This window comes from Protopterus annectens, chromosome 4.part0 (genome assembly GCF_019279795.1).
Source record: "Protopterus annectens isolate FY-2018-M chromosome 4.part0, PAN1.0, whole genome shotgun sequence".
In the NCBI taxonomy this organism is placed as follows: domain Eukaryota; kingdom Metazoa; phylum Chordata; order Ceratodontiformes; family Protopteridae; genus Protopterus; species Protopterus annectens.
This window is the reverse complement of record NC_056733.1, coordinates 131,078,367-131,099,168: the sequence shown is the minus strand read 5'-3', so window position 1 is coordinate 131,099,168 and position 20,802 is coordinate 131,078,367. Positions and strand designations below refer to the sequence as shown.

The window sequence follows — 20,802 nt, the reverse complement described above, 5'->3', positions numbered from 1 at the left end:
GAGGGGCATTGTGGGTAGGTCTTAGCTGAGTGTTTTTGACTGGTGCAAGCTTGGAAACGGCCATATCAGTTCTGGGGATGGAACCAAGGTCCTATTTGTAATGAATGAACAAAGATTTACAACATCAGATACATTCTTTAAATGTGTCTGTTACATGTTGTTATTTATTATTATTATTATTATTATTATTATTATTATATTATATCAGATTTAATAAGATTAGCTACTATTCTTGCCCAATTTGGATGACCTGCCTTTACGTGCATGTATTGTAGGGTATATTTATTTATATTTGTTATGCTTGAAATTGTATGTTTATTACCTTCATGTTACACTTTTTTTTTCTTTTGATCTGTTATTGTGTATTGTTAATTTTTAGAAAACTACTCAAAAAAGTATAGAGCAAAGCAAATCTCTGTTTTTTTCTCAGTAACACAAAAGAGAAATATTTTCAAATATTTATTGTCTGGAGGGGAAGCTTTGACCAACATCAACACACACATTACTAGTGAGCACAAAATGTGGTCAAATAACACAGCACTTTCAAAGCTGAAAAGTAGAAGGTGGCACCAGTTGTCATACTTTCTACATGGGATGCATGCTATTTGATGGTGGTAGAACAATGTCAGCCAAGCACTGGTCTAACCCAAAAAGGTTTTTTCAAACTATTAGTCCTTGTTTTGTTTATCCTCCCCATTGCCTACTAACAATTACTTCCTCTCTCAAGTTGTCCTAGTGTCAGAGGCAGGTGGGTATCCTCCAGGTGGCCATCAGAGTTTTCTAGCTGTCTTAACTTCTGCTATTCTCACAGCAGTCAGGATGAGTGGGTTACCCCTGTAATTATCTGATTCAACCATGCATGCTTCCTTGCATGTGTCTGTCCTCAAGTTAAAGCAAACCCACTGCCTGGTGGGCAGCTGTCCTTGGCCCTTCATGCTGCTTTTGTTGGCATACCCCGTCTCCACTAAGTGGCAGGGTTGCAGTGTACTATGCTGCCTTCCTTCTCCATCCAGGATGGATGAGTTGGCATCAGTGCTCAGTACCATCAACCATGGCTGGTTCTTCCAGCTGCTGGGACATTAATCAATGCTGGGTTATTTGGGTCACATTAAGGGTTTTATCCCTCTGCAGCTGGCTAAACCAGAGTGACTTTGCTTGCTGGAAAATCTGGTCACATTACATATGCTGAATCTATTATGTTATGATTACAGCTACATGAGTTTCCCCTAAGAAAGATTTTGGTTGATTACATATTTTTTTTATTTTATTTATTTATTGACATTTGATTACTAGGAAAGTCTGACTAGGTAGGAGCCCATTTTCAGCAAAGGCCGGGGAGAAAAGCTCCAAAGTATTACAAAAACATATTAAGAACAATAATTTTACAATATTCAAAAATAATACAAAAACATGTACAGTTTAAATAATTATACCAAATTAGACATAATATATAAACACTGGTTAAGAATAGATAGAAGTTGATATTTAGAGAAATTGTAGCCAGTTTATAAAGAAATTAAAGGTAAGTTAGAATAATACAAACAAGAACTGCAATATGAAGTGAGAGGAAAGCAAGCTTATGCTATACTTAGACAAAAAGCCAGGAGAGATAAATAGACAGAAGTAATGAAGAATGGAGAGTAGGGAGGTGTAAGGTATGAATATCATCATGGGATACTATCCTCAGTCCTGCATGAGAAATATAGCAATTAGTAAATCACTTACATATTTTAGGCAAAGACACTTGCATGGACCATGGATTTACAACACATAAAAGCAACATACCTGGGCTGGGTAGTCAAATATCCATTGCTCTCTTGGTTTTTCTTCATAGGTGACCACAGCTTCAGAAATTGCATGACGTAACGTAGCACACATTCTTTTCAGTACATTATTTAACCAATGTTCCACCTATATTTAATAAGATGCATGTAGAAGGAAAAATGACTGCATCAATGGTATATCTGTATAAGAAAATTAACACTGATTATGTACATACGGATACAAATGACCGAAGAGTTACACATTAAAGTATTGATATGTAAATACTTACTATAGCCAAGACACTTTTTTTCACATTAAAGTATTGATATGTAAATACTTACTATAGCCAAGACTCTTTTTTTTTGGCTAACAGGTAAACCCATCAGACACAAGTATTCCTTTCAGGGACAAATCTGGAGCACTGTCAAATTATGTGACTTGCTCAGAATCGGACAGTTTGCAAGTGGAAAGTGAGGGAATTCAAACCCGGGATTATAGGATGAAGCTTATCAACACCTCATAAAATTAACCCTCTAAAATAAACCATAAAAGGCAGAAATAAGTCTATCTAGTGTGATACTGTATGGCTTTGCATCCAAAGAAAATGCCCATGTTCATAGAATTAGAAGTTATGTACCTACCATAACGTTCCACGTTAGTTGTCTTCTCTCGCCTTCTTTCTTGCTGGATGGGTTCGGAGCCGATCCTCGGCTCTGACTCGGCACTTGCTTTAGCTCGAGAACTCCTTTTACCAGCTCGAGGCAACCCTATATCCCATGATGCAAGGCAGAACTACCTCAGATCTCGTTTGGCAGCTAACTGACCCTGCTAAAGACTATCCTAACATAATTAGGAACCATGGTTCCTAAAAGAAGTCCTTATAACAATGCTCCAGAGGAAGCAATCTAATAGGAACTCTCCAAGATCTGTCCAGGCCAGGGGGAAGGAGGGAGGGACGCAAGAAAGAAGGCGAGAGAAGACAACTAACATGGAACGTTATGGTAGGTACATAACTTCTAAATGTTAAGTTGTCAATCTCGCCTTCATTCTTGCTGGATGGGACCGCGTCCCTAGCACCTGTATCCCGGGTGGCTCAATGGAACAGACTCTTGAGAACTGTGGAATCAAAACTGGCCCTATCTCTGGAGGCCAAATCCAACTTGTAATGAGACAGAAAGGTATGAGGCGTGGCCCAAGTAGCTGCTGCACAAATAGTGTCAATGGGAAGTCTATCCTGAAAGGCTACAGAAGTGGATAGACTCCTGGTCGAATGTGCTTTTGGCTTAGAAGATAGTTGTTTGCCCCTTAGAGAGTACACATAGGAAATGGTGGAAGTCAACCATCTAGATAAGGTCACTTTAGAAACTGGAAGACCTAACCTGTTTTCTGCATAGGAGACAAACAATTGGTCTGATTTTCTAATTTGTTTAGTCCTATGCAAGTAGTACCTGAGCTGACGATGAACATCCAAAAAATGCAGCTTCTGTTCAGCTCTGTCAGAATAGTTAGGAAAGAAAACTGGTAGATCAATAGACTGGTTAATATTGGTTTGAGATACAACCTTGGGAAGAAAGGAAGGGTTAGTTCTGAGCGAAACCCTATCCTTATGAAAAAACAGATAAGGTGAATGAATACAGAGGGCCTGAATCTCAGAAACTCTTCTTGCAGAAGTAACAGCCAGTAAAAATATAGTTTTCCACGTCAATAACTTTAAAGAACACGTAGCAGACGGTTCGAAAGGAGGTAGAATTAGGGATGCCAACGTTAAGTTTAGATCCCATTGCGGAGGAGGATGTTTCACAGGCGGTTTTAGGAGAAAAACTCCTCTTAAAAAGGCTTTGCATAACCTATGAGACATGATGTTATTGTCATGCAAGCCAACATGATACTTGGAAATAGCAGCCAGTTGTACTTTGACTGTAGATGACGAAGATCCCGAATGAAAAACCTCCGCCAGGAAATCCAAAACAGAATGTACAGGAGCGTAAAAGGATCAATATTTCTGGCGTTTGCCCAAATCGAAAAACGTCGCCACTTGCTAGCATAAACAGTTCTAGTGGACGACTTTAAAGAAGACACTAAAATGTCTCTGACTGAGTCAGAAATCAGTGGTAGCCTGGCTAGGAAGGAAGTGGAGCAACCAAGCAGTGAGGTTGAGAGAATGAATGGCCCGGTGCTGCTGACCCGACTGGTGGATCAAAAGATCCGAACTGGGTCCAGATGCCAGGGCTGCACCAGAAGATGATGATGTAGAGACGGAAACCAAATTTGTCGAGGCCAATATGGAGCAATGAGGATCAATTTGGCTCTCAAAACGGTGGCTTTCTGAATGACTTGTGGAATCAATGGAAAGGAGGAAAAGCATAAAGAAGTCCCCGAGGCCAATCCTGGGTTAGAGAGTCTCTCAAGGGTTGGCCTGGAAGAGGAAATAGTGTGAAGTAATCTGGGCACTTGCTGTTTTGAGGGGTAGCGAAAAGATCGCAACAAGGGGTGCCCCACTTCAGAAAAATCTGATCCACTACAGATTGATTGAGAGACCACTCGTGAGGCATCAGAATAGATCTGCTTAGCCTGTCCGCCAATAGGTTGGACCTGCCGGGATGTGCGTTGCTATCAGAAACCGCTGAGAAGAGATCGCCCATTGCCAAAGTCTGAGAGCTTTTTCGACATAAGGGATAGGACCTGGTTCCGCCCTGTTTGTTGATGTACCAGACCACGGACATGTTGTCCGTCTGTACTGCAATAGTCCCTGTGGGAAGAAAGTCGTCGAGGGCTTGCAACGTTAAAAGCACTGCTCTCATCTCCAGGACATTTATGTGCAGGTGGTATTCTATGGGTTGCCACGTCCCGTGGACCATCCTGCCCTGATAATGCCCCCCCCACCCGATCAGAGAGGCATCCGTGGTGACTGTGGCAACTGGAGGAGGGGGAACAAAGGGTCGGTCCTGATGAAGAAGAGGGGAAGATATCCACCATCGTAGATGAGCCCTGCACGACTGTGTTACCAAGATTTCGTGTCTCATGGGCAGATCGTGGTACGACCACTGCGTGAATAACATCCACTGCAGGAGACGCATGTGGAAGCGAGCCAGTGGAAGAAGAACAATGGCCGCAGCCATTAGGCCTAGAACTTTCAAGACAAACCTGGCTTTGATCTTGTTGCTTTGTAACAGAAGCTGAACAAATTTCTGGATGTCCAGAATCCTTTGATCTGTTAGCCTGGCTAACATTTTGATGGTATTTAACTCTGCGCCTATAAAGGTGATAGATTGGCAAGGCAGCAGAGAGGATTTTTCGAAATTTACCGAAATTCCTAGACTCTTGCAAAGCTGTAGGGTGTAGTCTCTGGACCGAAGAAGCTGATGCTTGGAGGTGGCGGAGAGGAGCCAGTCGTCCAAATAAGGAAACACCTGGAATCCTCGACGTCTCAGGTGAGCTGTGACCACTGCCATGCATTTGGTGAACACTCTGGGGCTGAAGTGAGGCCAAAGGGCAGTGCTCTGAATTGGTAATGACTGGCTCCCAGCCAAAGCGGAGAAACCTTCTGGAGCGTCTGTGAATCTTTATGTGATAGTACGCATCTTGAAGGTCTATAGAGCACATCCAGTTGTCCTTGCCCAGAAAGGGCAGAATGGATTGCAGCGTGACCATCCGGAATCTTGCCTTTTGACAGACTTGTTTAGTCTGCTTAGGTCTAGTATTGGTCTCCAATCTCCCGTCCTTTTGGGGACCAAAAAGAATCTTGAGTAGAAGCCGGATCCTACTTGGTCTGCCGGCACTGTTTGGATGGCTCTTTTTTCCAGGAGTTTTGAAACTTCCTGTCTTGCCAAATCCCTTTGACCGGGTGAGATGTCTGGAAGGGATTGTAGAGGTACGGGAAACCTTTCGAAGGGGATTTTGTAACCCTCGGATATGATCAACTGTACCCACTTCTCCTGTGATAGGGATTGCCAGGCTACTGGGTACAGCGAAATTCTTCCCCCGACTGCCTCCAAGGGTGGACAGTCGGGCAACACCTCAGGGATGCTGAAAGGGCTTCTCAGGAAGAGACTCCCTGTTGCCCTGGTTCTGAGGACTCCCTGCCTCTAGGGCGTCTATTATTGTTACCCCTCTGCCTCTGGGGTAAACTGACCACGTGTGTCCGTGTAGCTCCTTGGGCTTTACGGAACCACATCTTCCCCCCCTTCTGACCCTTGGGATATGGTCTAGAAGGAGTGGAAAACTGGACTCCAATGGCAGAAAGAGTTTTACCGTCCTGCTCACATCTGGTCAAAGTATCCTTCACCTGAGGTCCGAACAAAGCCGAACCGTCAAAGGGGGTGTTGGTGAAGGACGCCTTAAAGGGGTCCACAAAATTACACAGCCGCATCCAGGCTTGGCGTCTAAGAGCAACACCTGTGCCTGCGGCCCTGCTAGCTCCATCGGCCGCATAAGATATGAGCCGCATGGAGGAGTTAGATATGGAATTCAGGATAGCAAGCTGTGAGGCAATCTTTTCCTGAGCCCCAGCAGCAGAAGGATCCTGGACTACTTCTCCCAGTTCCTTGAGAATATCTCGTTGAAGCCTGGTGAAGTGACAAAGGTAATTCAGCGAACGCATAGCAAAGGTCGCTGAAGAAAACATCCGCTTTCCATACCTGTCCATGGTCCTAGAATCCTTATTAGGAGGATGGACAGGTACTGAAGGATCCGCCAGTTCCTTCTTAGTGGCCGCCGCTACCACCATAGCATCCACAGAGACACCTTTGGACAGGAACTGTTTATCCGAAGGGGCCGTGATGAACTTGGATGGTCTCCTGGGGACAGGTTCCACAGAATCTGGAGCCACCCATGCCTTCCGAGCCACTACCTGCATGAGTGGGTCGAAAGGCGGAGACACCCAGGAGGTGGAGGGTCGGGATCCAAAAGCCTCCAGGTATACCGACTCATCCTCGGAGGGGTCAATGGAGGGCCAATTCCCCCTCTGTTTGAGGAGCTCAAGGATGTCTGAAAATGAGACATCCTCAGAGGGGGCCGTGGGGAACCCTCCGACTCATCTAAGTCGGTATCAGATGTAGTAGACTCAGGGGAGTCTGTGTGTTTCCTCTTACACGTCCTCTTCCGAGGGGTTCCCCTGCAGGGTCAGGAGAAACCTCGGAAGAGGAGGAAATTCCCAGTGGGGAAACCTGGGGCGATGGATCCCTGGGCCTGAGAGCAAGAGGCTGGCAAGAGGCATCTGCAGGCACTGATGAGGGAGGAGCTAGAGGGATAGACCGTTGACCAGGCTCAGAGGCCAGGACACTCCTCATCACCTCAAAGGCTCCTCTCCCCGGGAGACCTGAACACACCCGCTCCGAAGAAACAGGAATGGTCGGCTCCAAGGAGAGAGAAGGCTCGAGGCGATGTCGGCGCCGAGCTTACCAAAGCCGAAGCCCCGAGAGGGAGAGCGGGGTCGGACAAGGGTCCGATGCCACTAGCCCCCTCGGAGCCGACAGTGGAAACCCGACGACCGGATCCCTCCAAGGAAGGTCTCAAGGAGGAGATCGGAGCCGAAGATGACTGAGCCGAAGGATGTATCAGCTCCGGCATCGAAACAGTCGCTGTCCCAAGAAGCTCCGGCTCCGAACTCTGGTGTGGAGTCGGAGGAGGAATCTCAAGAATCGGGGCTATAGCCGAAGTCTGTTGAGACGGGCTATGGAGCATTTGGGCCAGTGCCTGAGACTTCAACAGCCTGCTTACCACCCTCTCCAAATCGTGGTCAGACAGCCTGGAAGATCTCGAAGATCGGCTCCGATGGCTCCGCTCCGACAAAAGAGGAGACCCCGGAGCCGAGTGAATACTTAGTATCGAAGGGGACCGGGATCATTTACGGGTCGAAGCCATCGGAGCCGAAGTCCCTTGAACCCCAGATGGAGCCGAGGATATCTCGGCTCCGATGCTGGATAAAGTGTCGGCTCCAGCCGTAGCCGACAAGGCCACAGTAGTCAGGGTATCGGAGCCGGTCGGCACCGAACCCACTACTCTAACAGAAGAAGCATCGACTCCAGCCGGAGCCGATATCGGCTCCGACGGAGCCGGAGCCACCGGAGGAGGCTTGGACACTGTAGCCTGAACCTTCGGTGGCTTAAGAGGTTTTCCTGCCCCTGGCTTAGGAGGAGAACCTTCAGGTTTAAGTAAACCTCGGAGGATTAATTTGTTCCTCCTTTCCTGCAGGACTCTCTGGCTAAAAGCATGACACAATGCACAGGAGTCCTGCAGGTGCAAAGGCCCCAGGCAATACACACAAGAAGTGTGACCGTCTGTCAGGGACATTTTCTGACAGCACTGGTCACACTTCTTGAAGCCTGAGACCTTGCCTTCTCTAGACATCCTAAAAGGATAGACACAAACAGTCCCCACAAACACACAACTTAATCCCTACACAGACACACAGGAAGGGAATAACTTGGGGAACTAGGCCTGACTAAAACTTTAAACTGAAAACTATTATAAAAGTTTAAAAGGAAGGGAATAGGGTGGGCTGTAACTAAGTACAGGCTAATCTAACACTAAAGGGAAAAAATAAACCCCTAACTGAACTTTTTCTTCTTTAACAAGAAAAAACTTACCTCAGCTGGCAAAGGAGACCTCTTTCGCTAAGCGGCAAACGAGATCTGAGGTAGTTCCGCCTTGCATCATGGGATATAGGGTTGCCTCGAGCTGGTAAAAGGAGTTCTCGAGCTAAAGCAAGTGCCGAGTCGGAGCCGAGGATCGGCTCCGAACCCATCCAGCAAGAATGAAGGCGAGATTGACAACTTAACATTCCACTATTCATGATCCATGTTAATTTTTCTTGCTCATGGAGCAGAGAAGATGCTAACTATGCCAGCCAAAAACTTGGAGATCATGCTAAATAAAATTTTATTCATATTTTGGGTAGTCTGCAGCCTTACTCATGTGGCTAATTCCAGCTTTGTCATAGACATATCCCTTCTCCTATTTTGTTTGGTCATCTGTAAATGGTAGTTGAGGGAGAAACAGTCAGAAACTGGTAAACTGTCTTCTTTGGTTAGTTTGACTTTTCTCTTTACAGCCTACTCTTTCCTCCCATTTGTCTGTCTTGTGCAGTATAGTCTTTGCTATACTGAGTTGGGAATTGGTTAGAGCTTCTACAAACTTCTGACTGATGGAATGCAGAACTTACATTTCTATTGAACCCAATGCAGAACTCAATTTCCGTTGTACTCAAGCAAGTTGCTGCACTTTTTGGGGGACTTCTCCCCAAAGGGTACTCAGGTGATGAAACTTAGCAAAACTCTCCTCCAAGGATGGGAACGTTGGCATTTTCTTTACATTTCCATCAATTGTTGGTCAACTTCTTCAATATCTGAACTTTCAATGACCCTGGAATGGCTGTGATATAGTCCGGATGTTTGCTACATTTCTGTATTTTTTCTTTATGTACCTAGAAATTAAGGACGTTCCCAGAGGTGTGAGCATGTGTAAATAAGGTAAAGGAAAGGTAAAAAGAAGCCGGTTTAACAGTTATTCTCAAAAATCTACTGCAGTGTTACTATTCACATACAAGTCCTTCCTTCCTTTAGAAGGATATCTGAATCAGGTTTACCTAGTGGGATATAGTCCAAAGCAGATAAAATAACAAGCTCAGGAGAAAACAAACAAGTAGATGCTTGGAAGCTCTAAGATTGGATGATTTGCAAGATGGTCTTGGAAAAAAGCAATGCAAACTCAAGATCCAGTACTCTGAGAAGATACAGACTGAAAATCAAACAGCAGTAACATACATCTGTTGTACAGACATTTTTAAAATAGGAACTACAAGAGGCTTTTTTAACCCCCTAGCTCTCAAGAAAGAGGCTAGTAGGACTCTTTTTAAGCAGTCTGGCAACCACTTAATAATCTGTTTGGCTAGAGCTATTTTCATGAATCAAAGCAAAGATGGAAAAAAAAACAAAGTTATGTACTCAACATAGCAATGCATTTGTGTTCTCTGTTTTCATCCTTCCTCAACCGATGGGTCTTAGACCCGATCTCAAATCCAACTTCTGCCATCCCTACAGACTTTGGCTGCATAGTTCAAGCTCCTGCCCTTACCCATAATCCTCCTCTTTAGCTTGAATTACCTCAGATCGAGTTAACCCTCTCTTCAGCCTATAATCCTGCCCATGACACAATAGTCACTAATAATATAGTCTACAAAACCAAAGTCTTAAAATACGGTGTTGCTGGAAAAAACAAACTTATACTCAAAATACGATAAAAGATTAAGCGTTTTCATTCTTTATTAAGTACAAGCAGAACTTCATAAGAATCTAAACACAAACAACTTTTTTTCACTTTAAAAGACATGTACTAAAATCACATGACCTTTGAAAAAACAATAAACAACCAATCTTGACAATTTGGACCAATCAAGTGATGCCTGTGAAACCATGAAATAAATCTTTCAGCTCCTGAATAATAATTCTCAAAACACCTGTCAAAACACATTAACTAGCCAAAACATGTGCAATGACCAATCAACTAAAGCGTGACTATCCGGAACTAATAAATAGTCTTTTGAAATATAGTTAACTGTGACTACTTACCTGCATTATTTGTTAACTATTCTAGAGTAATTGTTCATATCCAAAGCTTTATTGTACATTTTTGCTACTTAGCTATCTACATTTGTTTTTCCCCAATTCCCATTCACCACTTAGCCCTTCTCTTTCACTGCTCACTCCCTCTCTAGCATCATCATATACCTGTAACGGTCCATTTTTTTGCCAGTTTAATTACCAGCGCCACAAGGACCTCGCCATTGACTGACAAGGTCCCAATGCACAATACTAAAGCTAAATATATTGAACCAAAGCTCGGGATGAGTATGTGTACTAGTACTGTTTTCCCAGTGAGTTGCATGCTACACAGGGTCGCCACTGGCTTTCAGTCCCCAGTTTCTCTATGTGACAGATCCACACAGTTTACCTGATCTTTGATGCCCTAAGCCATTGAACTGCTGTGTGTTTGTAGGTGTGCTTGATGTTAGATTGATATGCTGTTAATTGAATAAATACATGATATGCTGCTTGATGTTATATACATACATGAAACCTAAAAGAATTATGCTTCAAAGGCAAACCTTGCACACTGATGCTGGTATAACTGAACTTTAGTTAACCTTTGGAGTTGTTTGCCAGTTTAAAAGTTGTTTACCAGACAGAGGGGGATTTCAAAGAGGAACTATATCACAGGTTTGTGGGCAAACGGCCTTCTGAAAGGAGGAAGTAATGTATAAAACTAGACATAAAACTAGACATTACGGGGCTTGTTGACAACTCAGGAAATGATTTGTAATGTTTTAAAAAACAGTTCATTAGCTCATGAATAAACTGGTGATCTAAATGTCATCAGCTGAATGATTAAACTAATAGCTTAGGTGTCATCAGCTGAACCTATTGACCCTATGGCATGCTCAAACCTATAAAAGACTCAGAGGTTGGCAATAGATTGGAACTCATCATCATCCGGATCTGATTGAAGCAAGAGCCTGAACTGAGCATACAGCATTGCCTGCCAGTGTCGGCCCTGTCTTGACTGAACAGATAGATGTACTGAATAGGTTTGGAGTCCCCCTATCAGTGGCAAAGATGATTCTCTTTTTGCATATGCTTGTAAGTACATGATTTAACAGTTTTTATAATTGTTAATGTGATAGGTTATAGGTTAGGTTTTGCATATTAGTGTGATAGGTTTTTTTGCATGTTGACTAGTCAATTGCTTTTTGTCACAAACCTTAATTGTTAAAAGCTAAAAATAAAATTGCTAAAGTTTGAGCCTTGGTCTCTTGTGTCATCTCTAATACTGTATTAACCACAGAATTTAGTAATCTGACCAGAACAGCTGGCGTAGTCGGCAGGATCTGTGGTTTGCAGTAGATATGTCACAACAGCCAATGTTTTTTCCATTTAAGCACCTAGGTGTAGGGTTAAATAAGAAACAATCTGTAGATGCCAAAAGTAAGGGAGGGGCAAATGTTGAATTTCCAGCATTGTTTGGAAAATGGAACCCCCTTGCTAAGGCATTGAGTCAGGTTTCACCTCCACCTTCCCCAAAGTCCTCACCAGTAAAACCAGTAGACCCTGAGGAGCTGGCAAAGGCCTTATCAGGTTTAAAATTGGAGGATAAGGGAAAGAAGGTGAAAGAGGGAGTGGGAGCAGCTGGATGGCTGTTCTTTGAAGCAATACAGGAGTTAGACAAGGATGTAGAAGATCTAAAAGTAAAAGTTCTAGAATTAGAAGAACAATGTAAAGAACATGCACACACCCACCGATTGGATAGGGATGCCTTGGAGAAGGCAGATGTGGAATTAGCTAAGGTAGGACAGGATGCAGAGCATTGGAAGACTAACTCAGTGACTCTGGCCACTCGAGTAATACAGCAGTGCAGGCAATGGAAGGGGAGAGGTTCACAGCACCCACCCTCTAGGCCTAGAGTGCGTGCCTTGATATGTAAGGCAGAGTTTGACCCTGAAGAATGGGAAGGAGATCTCCCTTCTTCTGATGAAATGAATGATGACTTTGAAATAATAAATTCCCCATCAGTGAGTACCCGACCAATTGTAGAGAAAAATTCAATACATGCTGGGGGACAACCGCAGCAGTGGGTGGAGGTGCGCAGTTATTCCCAGACAGAGTTATTGAAGATAATTCAGACTTATAAGCAAAAGCCTGGGGAGTCCCTCTTGGCTTGGTTTCTTCGGGTCTGGGATACAGGGGGAGAGGCGGTGTCACTGAGTGATGAAGAGATGCACCAGTGTGCCTGTTTAGTATTTCACCCCCGGCTGAAGCAGATAGTGAACAATTGTGACCATAAAGATCCCCATATCAATACATTGGTGGTATGGTTAGCCTCAGCCTTTCGGGCCACTTGGCCGGATGCTACAGCAGTAGCAGAGGAGTGCAAATCCTGGAAAACGATAGCTGAAGCAATCCAACAGCTAAGGGAAATGGCCATGTTAGCAACTATTTACTCATTAGAAATGATAAATGGGGAGTTGCATATTCCAAAAGGGCCAGACAGACAAATCTTTACTGGTAATATGAGGAATAAGTTAATTAAAAACGCCCCACAATGGTGGAAAGGGCAGCTTATGGCTGCCTTGGCAGGGTGTATTGGCCAACCGATATGGGATGTAATGTCTACTTTAAACCAGCTGGCAGAGCTGGTAGAAGAGAAAGAGCAGAGGAAGGCCAGAAAGGCAAATACAGACAAGTTAAAAAGCACGGGTAGTGAAAAAGTAACAAGGAGACAGATGTTTCTAGATTTGCTAAGATGGGGGGTAGAAGCTGCAGAAATAGATGGAATAACTACAGAAGAAATATACAAAAGATGGAAACAGAAGCAGAAAGGAAGAGAATCAGATCTTTCAGGTAAACAAACCCCTGCAAAAAGCCCAAACAGAAGTACCACTGAAGGGAAGAAAGGGTGGAATCAGTTGTATCCTGACATCCCCACTGATGAGGAGTTAGCACAATGGCAGAGGGGAGAGTTTACTGATGAAAGAGATTGGGGAGAGAAGGGGTGGAAAACTCCAATGGAAAAAATGGAAGCAAATTGACTAGAAGGCGGGTCCCCAGTAGCTAGAGGCACAGTTAGAGCCATTACACCTGGGGACCGACGCCCCTACGTGCCTCTTACCATTTTTTGGAGGGGAGGACCACAACACGTAATGGCTTTAGTAGATACTGGATCAGAAATAACTATTTTTGCAGGCAACCCCCGTAAATTTCGTGGACAGTCTGTGGAGATTGATGGATATGGGGGGGCAAAGAAGATAGGGGTCAAAACCAAAGTAAGAATAGCCTTTGGGGATGGTATTCCTAGTACCATTGTAGCCGTGATAGCTCCTGTACCAGAACACATTTTAGGAATAGATGTTCTAAAGGGTAGGACCTTAGAAACTACAGTAGGGCCATTTAGATTTGGAGTACGGCACTGTTCAGTCAATGCAGTCAAGGCTGTTGTTCGAGGTGATGCCAAGTGGGAACCTTTGCATATTCCCACACCAAAAGTGGTGACCAACATCAAACAATATCGTGTTCCAGGGGGCCATTCAGAAATTACTGAAACAATCCAGGAATTACTTCGTGTTGGCATACTCGAACCGACTGTGAGCCCATTCAATAGCCTGGTGTGGCCCGTCAAAAAACCTGATGGTTCCTGGCGTATGACGGTAGATTATTGGGGCTTGAATAAGGTGGCTCCACCTTTAACTGCAGCAGTGCCGGACATTGTTACCATAGTGGAGAGACTTTCTTCTTCTGCTGGGCCGTACCATGCAGTTTTGGACTTGGCAAATGCTTTCTTCTCCATACCTATAGCAGAAGAGAGTAGGGCTCAATTTGCATTTACCTGGGAGGGGAGGCAATACACCTTCCAGGTACTTCCACAAGGATATCTACACAGCCCAACCCTTTGCCATGGGCTGGTGGCCAGAGACCTGGCCAAGTTGCAGTTAACTAAAGTGACTGTATTCCATTACATTGATGACGTCCTGATTACAGGAGAAAAGCCGGATGTGGACATTGCATTGAAAACAGTGATTGAACACCTTCAGAGCCGAGGGTGGGCAATAAATGAGGATAAAACACAACAGGGAACATCAGTGAAATTCCTGGGTATGATATGGAATGGAGCAAAAAGAGAAATACCTGCATCGGCCTTAGAAAGTATCCAAAAGATTGCGGTCCCAAAAACAAAACAGCAGGCACAAGCCTTTTTGGGAGCAATGGGCTTTTGGAGAGCATTTGTACCACACCTTGGGCAAGTTTTACGACCTATTCACTATGTGACTAGAAAGAAATGTGACTTTCAGTGGGGTCCTAAACAGCAGATGGCCTTCGAGGAAGCGAAAAAAGCCTTGCAGCAAAGTGTGGGACTGGGTCCAATAGACCCACAGCAACCTTTTATTTTGGAAGTGACTGTTGCTAATAATGTCATGTCCTGGGGATTGTGGCAAAAGAATGATGTGGGAAAGAAAAGACCACTGGGATTTTGGTCTAAATCCCTAACTGGAGCACAGACTAGATACAGCCCTCTCGAACAGCATGTACTAGCTGTATATTCTGCCCTGATTCATGTAGAGGGGCTGACCAAACAACAGACGGTGACAGTGAAAGTAGACTACCCAATCCAGGGGTGGTTACGAGACAATACTCTGAAAACATTGATAGCACAGTCTTCGACTGTACAAAAATGGAAATGGTACTTGCAAGAAAGAGCCAATATTGTGCCTGGAGTTTCCCAGGTACAGCAACAGTTGGCTGGCCTGGTAATATTGAATGATGCTGATACAGCAGAGCAACAACGGTATGAACTTCCAAAATCACCAATACGTGAGGCATCACCTTTCGATAAGTTGGACATGGAGAAGAGGAAATGTGCATGGTTTACTGATGGTTCTGCAAAAATTGGATCAAATGGCAGAACTTGGACTGCGGTAGCTTACTGCCCACAAACAGAGACTGTATTGTTTGATGAAGGAACTGCTGGTTCAAACAATCAGGCAGAATTAAGAGCTGTTGCCTTAGTGATTAATAACTTATCACTTGGAGATGAAGCATATATCTACACTGATAGCTGGGCAGTTTATAAAGGACTAACAGCCTGGTTACCTGCCTGGCAGCAACAAGATTGGAAAATTCATGGTAGACCTTTATGGGGAGGGTCAGAAGATTGGCAGCAGATCTGGGAAAAGGCACAGCGGTGCCAGATTAGTGTTGGACATGTGGATGCTCATGCATCACTTGTGACAGATGAAAGAAGGCATAACCAGCAAGCAGATAAAATGGCTGCAGTACGTACTGTCGAGGAGAAGCCTGAGGATATCAGCATGGCCAGGTGGGCCCACGATCGAAGTGGACATTTGGGGAGAGATGCTACGATGGAATGGGCACGGAGCCATGGTATGCAACTCAGTAAAGATGTACTGATAGATGTCATAAAACAATGTGAAATCTGTCAAAGAAATAAACGAAAGCAATTGCAATCAGAAGCATGTGGACATATACATAGAGGCAGTCGTTCAGCTCAGATCTGGCAGATAGATTTTATTGGTCCCTTGCCATTGGATCAAAATCAACAATACTGCCTAACCATGGTGGACACTTATTCGGGATTTTTGATGATTTCCCCATCAAAAAAGGCAAACCAACAAGCAGTACTAAGGGGACTGCATAAACTATGCATAACATATGGGACTCCTGTTGAAATACAAAGTGACCAAGGCAGTCATTTTACAGGAGCTGAGGTCCAAGAATGGGCAAAAGAAAATGGAGTTCGATGGGTACTACACATACCATATCATCCACAGGCTTCTGGTCTGGTTGAAAGGTACAATGGACTTCTTAAAGAACAGATTCATAAGAATACAAGTGATGGAACTTTGCGAGGATGGGCAAAGGTATTGGAACAAGCTGTAAGTCAGTTAAACAACAGACCTCGGAAGCAGCAAGGCACTCCCCTGCAAATGCATATGAATGACATCCGATCAGACTGCTGTACCTTAAAACTGGAAAGGTTGAATCCAGATGCAATATATCCCATGCTAACAAACATTGACCAAACTCGGCTTTGGCTATGTGCATTGACTGAGCAAAGAGTGCCAGCACAGGATACTGTGTTAGTTAAGACAGGTTGGAAGCTGTTTCTCCCAGAAAAATGGCACTGGGGACAAAAAGGATTGTTGGGAGAAAATTGGGAAGTTTTCATGCTATGGGAACCAGAACAAGAGGTGATAGTAAAGGTCATCAATTTAGATAACAGAACACAAACTGTGAAAAAGGGGTTACCTTTAGTAGAAATTTGTATACGCCAGGATGTTGTCATCCTACTACAAGACTATGATACTAGCCCGAGTAAATGGTTGGGGATGAGGGTAGTAGTAACCACACCCCAGCAACCAAATGAGCGTGGAACTGTGATCTGTGATGGACCTGGTGATACTGTTTTAGTGTTGCTTGATTCTGCTAAACAACCCTTATATTTTCCTCTCCACAGATTGTTGCCACTGTTTGGAAAGACACCAACTCTTACCAGCGAAGACACCTAGATGGACCATATGAGTGCCATAACCCTATTCCCCTGTTTAGTGAGGAAGACGTGGCTAACTTGACAGGGGATTGTGACTTCTACTGGAAGCTGGGAAGAGCGTTGTTTGCAGTGACTACTAAACCCACCTTGACATGGAATTTGACCAGCACAGAATACATCAGAACTGTTTGTAGATTAAACTGTGACAGACATCCAGAGAAATGCACTGCCAATCCTGCTGGGGGCTTATATCAGAGACTGAATGAATCAGGATTTTCTCTGGCTGAGTCTCCATTAGATTCTTCCTGCATAGCCGAATTTCAAATGGAAAACAGCACTGCAGAAACCAGATCTCCAAATTTGGAGATATATGCTATGGACAACAGTTCAACTGTATTTGATGGTTTAGGACATATAGTAAGATATTCAAGAGGATGTAAAACTGTAAGTAGTGCTAGAATTGTTCAGCATATTAAAATGATAATTAATATGACTGCAGTAGATATCACTACTAGACATACACAATGCAAATCCACCAACTTATGGCCAATTAACTCCCTACGCTTGAAACATAGGCGTTACCGATATAGAAAAAACAAACGTGATGTCACAGGAATAATGGGAACTGCTTTAGGAGCGGTTGGGACGGGTACAGGATTTCTGAATAGCATAGACATTGACACCTTGAGAAGTAAATTAAGCCGTTTAGGTGGAGATCTAAACATGGCTTTTAAGCTATTAGCTGATCATGATCCCGAGCTCGGTCAAAGAACTGTAGATAGTGTTATAACTCAAACTGTCATGTGGAGATGGATTGATCATGCTAATATGTATACAGAACAAGTTCTGAACAACCTTACTAAAGAATTAAATCAGAGCTTGTGTATTTTGTCCCAATTGGCTGCCAATCAGCAGTACCTGCAGTTCATTCAGGTGTGGGGGGCAAAACGACCAAGCCATTGGCAAAATGAGCTGCGATTGTATAATTGGTTAAAACCATAAGATTTCACATGTGAAAATGACTCTTGCATATTGATCTTTGATTATCTTGCTAGTAAAAAGGGGACAAAACAAGTTTGTCCATTTGTAGCATTGCCTTTGCAATTCGGAAGTAATTGGTGGGTGCCTCAGATAGAATCTAATCTCATTGATTATAATGATGTGCCCATTGATTTAGCAGGATGTGAGACCTGGCCCCAGGGGTGGATGTGCATGCTAATTAAAAGAAAGCCTCATCCATGTTTACATAATGGGACTGGAGAATGTGTTTGGCATAGATATATAGTGAATGGGACAGACATTTATCAACTCAATGATACCACAGCTTGTGTAGTATCCTCCTGTAAGCTGGCTTGGAGTGATGGAACAATCACAGACAGTGGAGCACATTGTAAAAGTAATGTACATGCAATCATTGGTTTTTGCACTGGGGAATTGATCCGATTGACTAGATGGATGGACATCACATTAAATGCTAGCATAGAACCATTACACACTTTTCGATGGCCATCCCTAGTCCACCCGGACTTTAAACAGATTAAGCAGGAAGGGCAAGCTGTACTGCTCCTGCTGAATAAGACTTTACATGATGCGCATCAAACTGTAATTAAAATGATTAAAGACAAAGGTACCATTCTTCAAATTGCAAATGAAATTCAAGACATGACTGTTTCACATTGGTATGATATTTTTATGTGGTCACCAAAGGCTTCTGCCTGGTTTAATTTGCTTTTACACCCTTTATTGCTGACCACAATAGTTTCATTGTTGTTCTGCTTAACTTCCTGCTGCATTTATTTTAAGGTCATGAAAAAATACAATAAGATGCTGTCAATTTTGCACATTATTAGAAGCACACAGCGATCATTGCTTAGTGCAAGGGGTGGCCTGTGACGGATCCACACAGTTTACCTGATCTTTGATGCCCTAAGCCATTGAACTGCTGTGTGTTTGTAGGTGTGCTTGATGTTAGATTGATATGCTGTTAATTGAATAAATACATGATATGCTGCTTGATGTTATATACATACATGAAACCTAAAAGAATTATGCTTCAAAGGCAAGCCTTGCACACTGATGCTGGTATAACTGAACTTTAGTTAACCTTTGGAGTTGTTTGCCAGTTTAAAAGTTGTTTACCAGACAGAGGGGGATTTCAAAGAGGAACTATATCACAGGTTTGTGGGCAAACGGCCTTCTGAAAGGAGGAAGTAATGTATAAAACTAGACATAAAACTAGACATTACGGGGCTTGTTGACAACTCAGGAAATGATTTGTAATGTTTTAAAAAACAGTTCATTAGCTCATGAATAAACTGGTGATCTAAATGTCATCAGCTGAATGATTAAACTAATAGCTTAGGTGTCATCAGCTGAACCTATTGACCCTATGGCATGCTCAAACCTATAAAAGACTCAAAGGTTGGCAATAGATTGGAACTCATCATCATCCAGATCTGATTGAAGCAAGAGCCTGAACTGAGCATACAGCATTGCCTGCCAGTGTCGGCCCTGTCTTGACTGAACAGATAGCTGTACTGAATAGGTTTGGAGTCCCCCTATCAGTGGCAAAGATGATTCTCTTTTTGCATATGCTTGTAAGTACATGATTTAACAGTTTTTATAATTGTTAATGTGATAGGTTATAGGTTAGGTTTTGCATATTAGTGTGATAGGTTTTTTTGCATGTTGACTAGTCAATTGCTTTTTGTCACAAACCTTAATTGTTAAAAGCTAAAAATAAAATTGCTAAAGTTTGAGCCTTGGTCTCTTGTGTCATCTCTAATACTGTATTAACCACAGAATTTAGTAATCTGACCAGAACACTCTATTGGCCATTTTTTGTAGTAGTGAAACAGCATTCCTAGCCTAAACCTCATTACTTAGCATTAGGTATTACACCTATAGCTAGCTCTTTTATTCTTTTGCTTCCCCAAATCTACCTACTTTGGTAGCTAGACGTACCATTCCTATGACTTATTTTTTGCATATTACTTAAAACTGCGGTGGTGGCGCTGCGGTAGCATTGTCGCCTCACAGTTAGATGTTGCCCGTTCGATTCTCAGTTAGAGCGTCTTCTGTGTAGCAACATGCGTGAATGGGCGTTCCTTCTTTGAAGGTTGTGCATTAAGCCCGGCAAGCCAGTACGTAAAAATCTACTGCCAATCATTAGCGGACCAGAGTTCCGCTGTGGCGACCCCTTACTGGGAAAAGCCGAAAGACACAAACAAACTTAAAACCAGGATGTAAAACAACAAAGTGCTATTTTGTATTTTCTCTAATCCTGGCTGTAGACATTTTTGCCTGACTACATTAACTCTGCAGTGGCTGATTGTTTTTACTCATGTTAGAGTGCAAGCTGAGGACTGGTGCAAACCCACTCCGTTTGACCTCACTTCACTCAGGCTTACTCCATTCCCCTACCCTACCCCCATTCTCACCCACCCCCACATTCATTGAATTTATACTTATTCTAACCACACCTCTCTCTACCGCCACCAATCCACATCCCGTTACCACAATTGTATGCTCCACCTCCTTTGCCTCATCCCCTCCAATTTACATTTCTCATTCAATACCTCTCTCCACCCTCTATTCCACCCATTTCTCTCAGCTCTCACCACCCCACCTTCCATCCTACTCTTCTCAGTTCCTGCTCTCCTCTTACTTCCAATGTACATGTCTACTACTCCTTACTGATCAATGCTGTCTTACTTCAATTTCTCTACCTCACCCACAACCACACCTCTCTCCACATCCACCATGTCATCCGAATCCACTCTCAAACACATCCTATATCCTCATCTAACCCTCTACCCCACACCTTCTATCACAATAACAGACAACTGTATAATAACTTGACCCGCCTGCTTGTTCCCTTCAAACACTTAAAAAGACATTACAGTAATTCCCCATCCTTCTGATACCATAAACTGATTAACAAGATAAGACATCTGGTACTACACTCCACCACTAAAATTAAAA

General features: G+C 43.4%; 1 protein-coding gene across 1 annotated transcript in view; it reads right to left on the bottom strand.

Moving 5' to 3' along the window:
• The window catches only part of LOC122800226 (dynein axonemal heavy chain 17-like), a 17,083,451-nt gene that overhangs the window by 8,887,018 nt on the left and 8,175,631 nt on the right, over positions 1–20,802 (bottom strand). Inside the window, exon 33 of the mRNA XM_044069720.1 lies at positions 1,786–1,911. Within this exon, the coding sequence (XP_043925655.1) occupies positions 1,786–1,911 (126 nt within the window). The remainder of the gene's footprint in view (positions 1–1,785; positions 1,912–20,802) is intronic.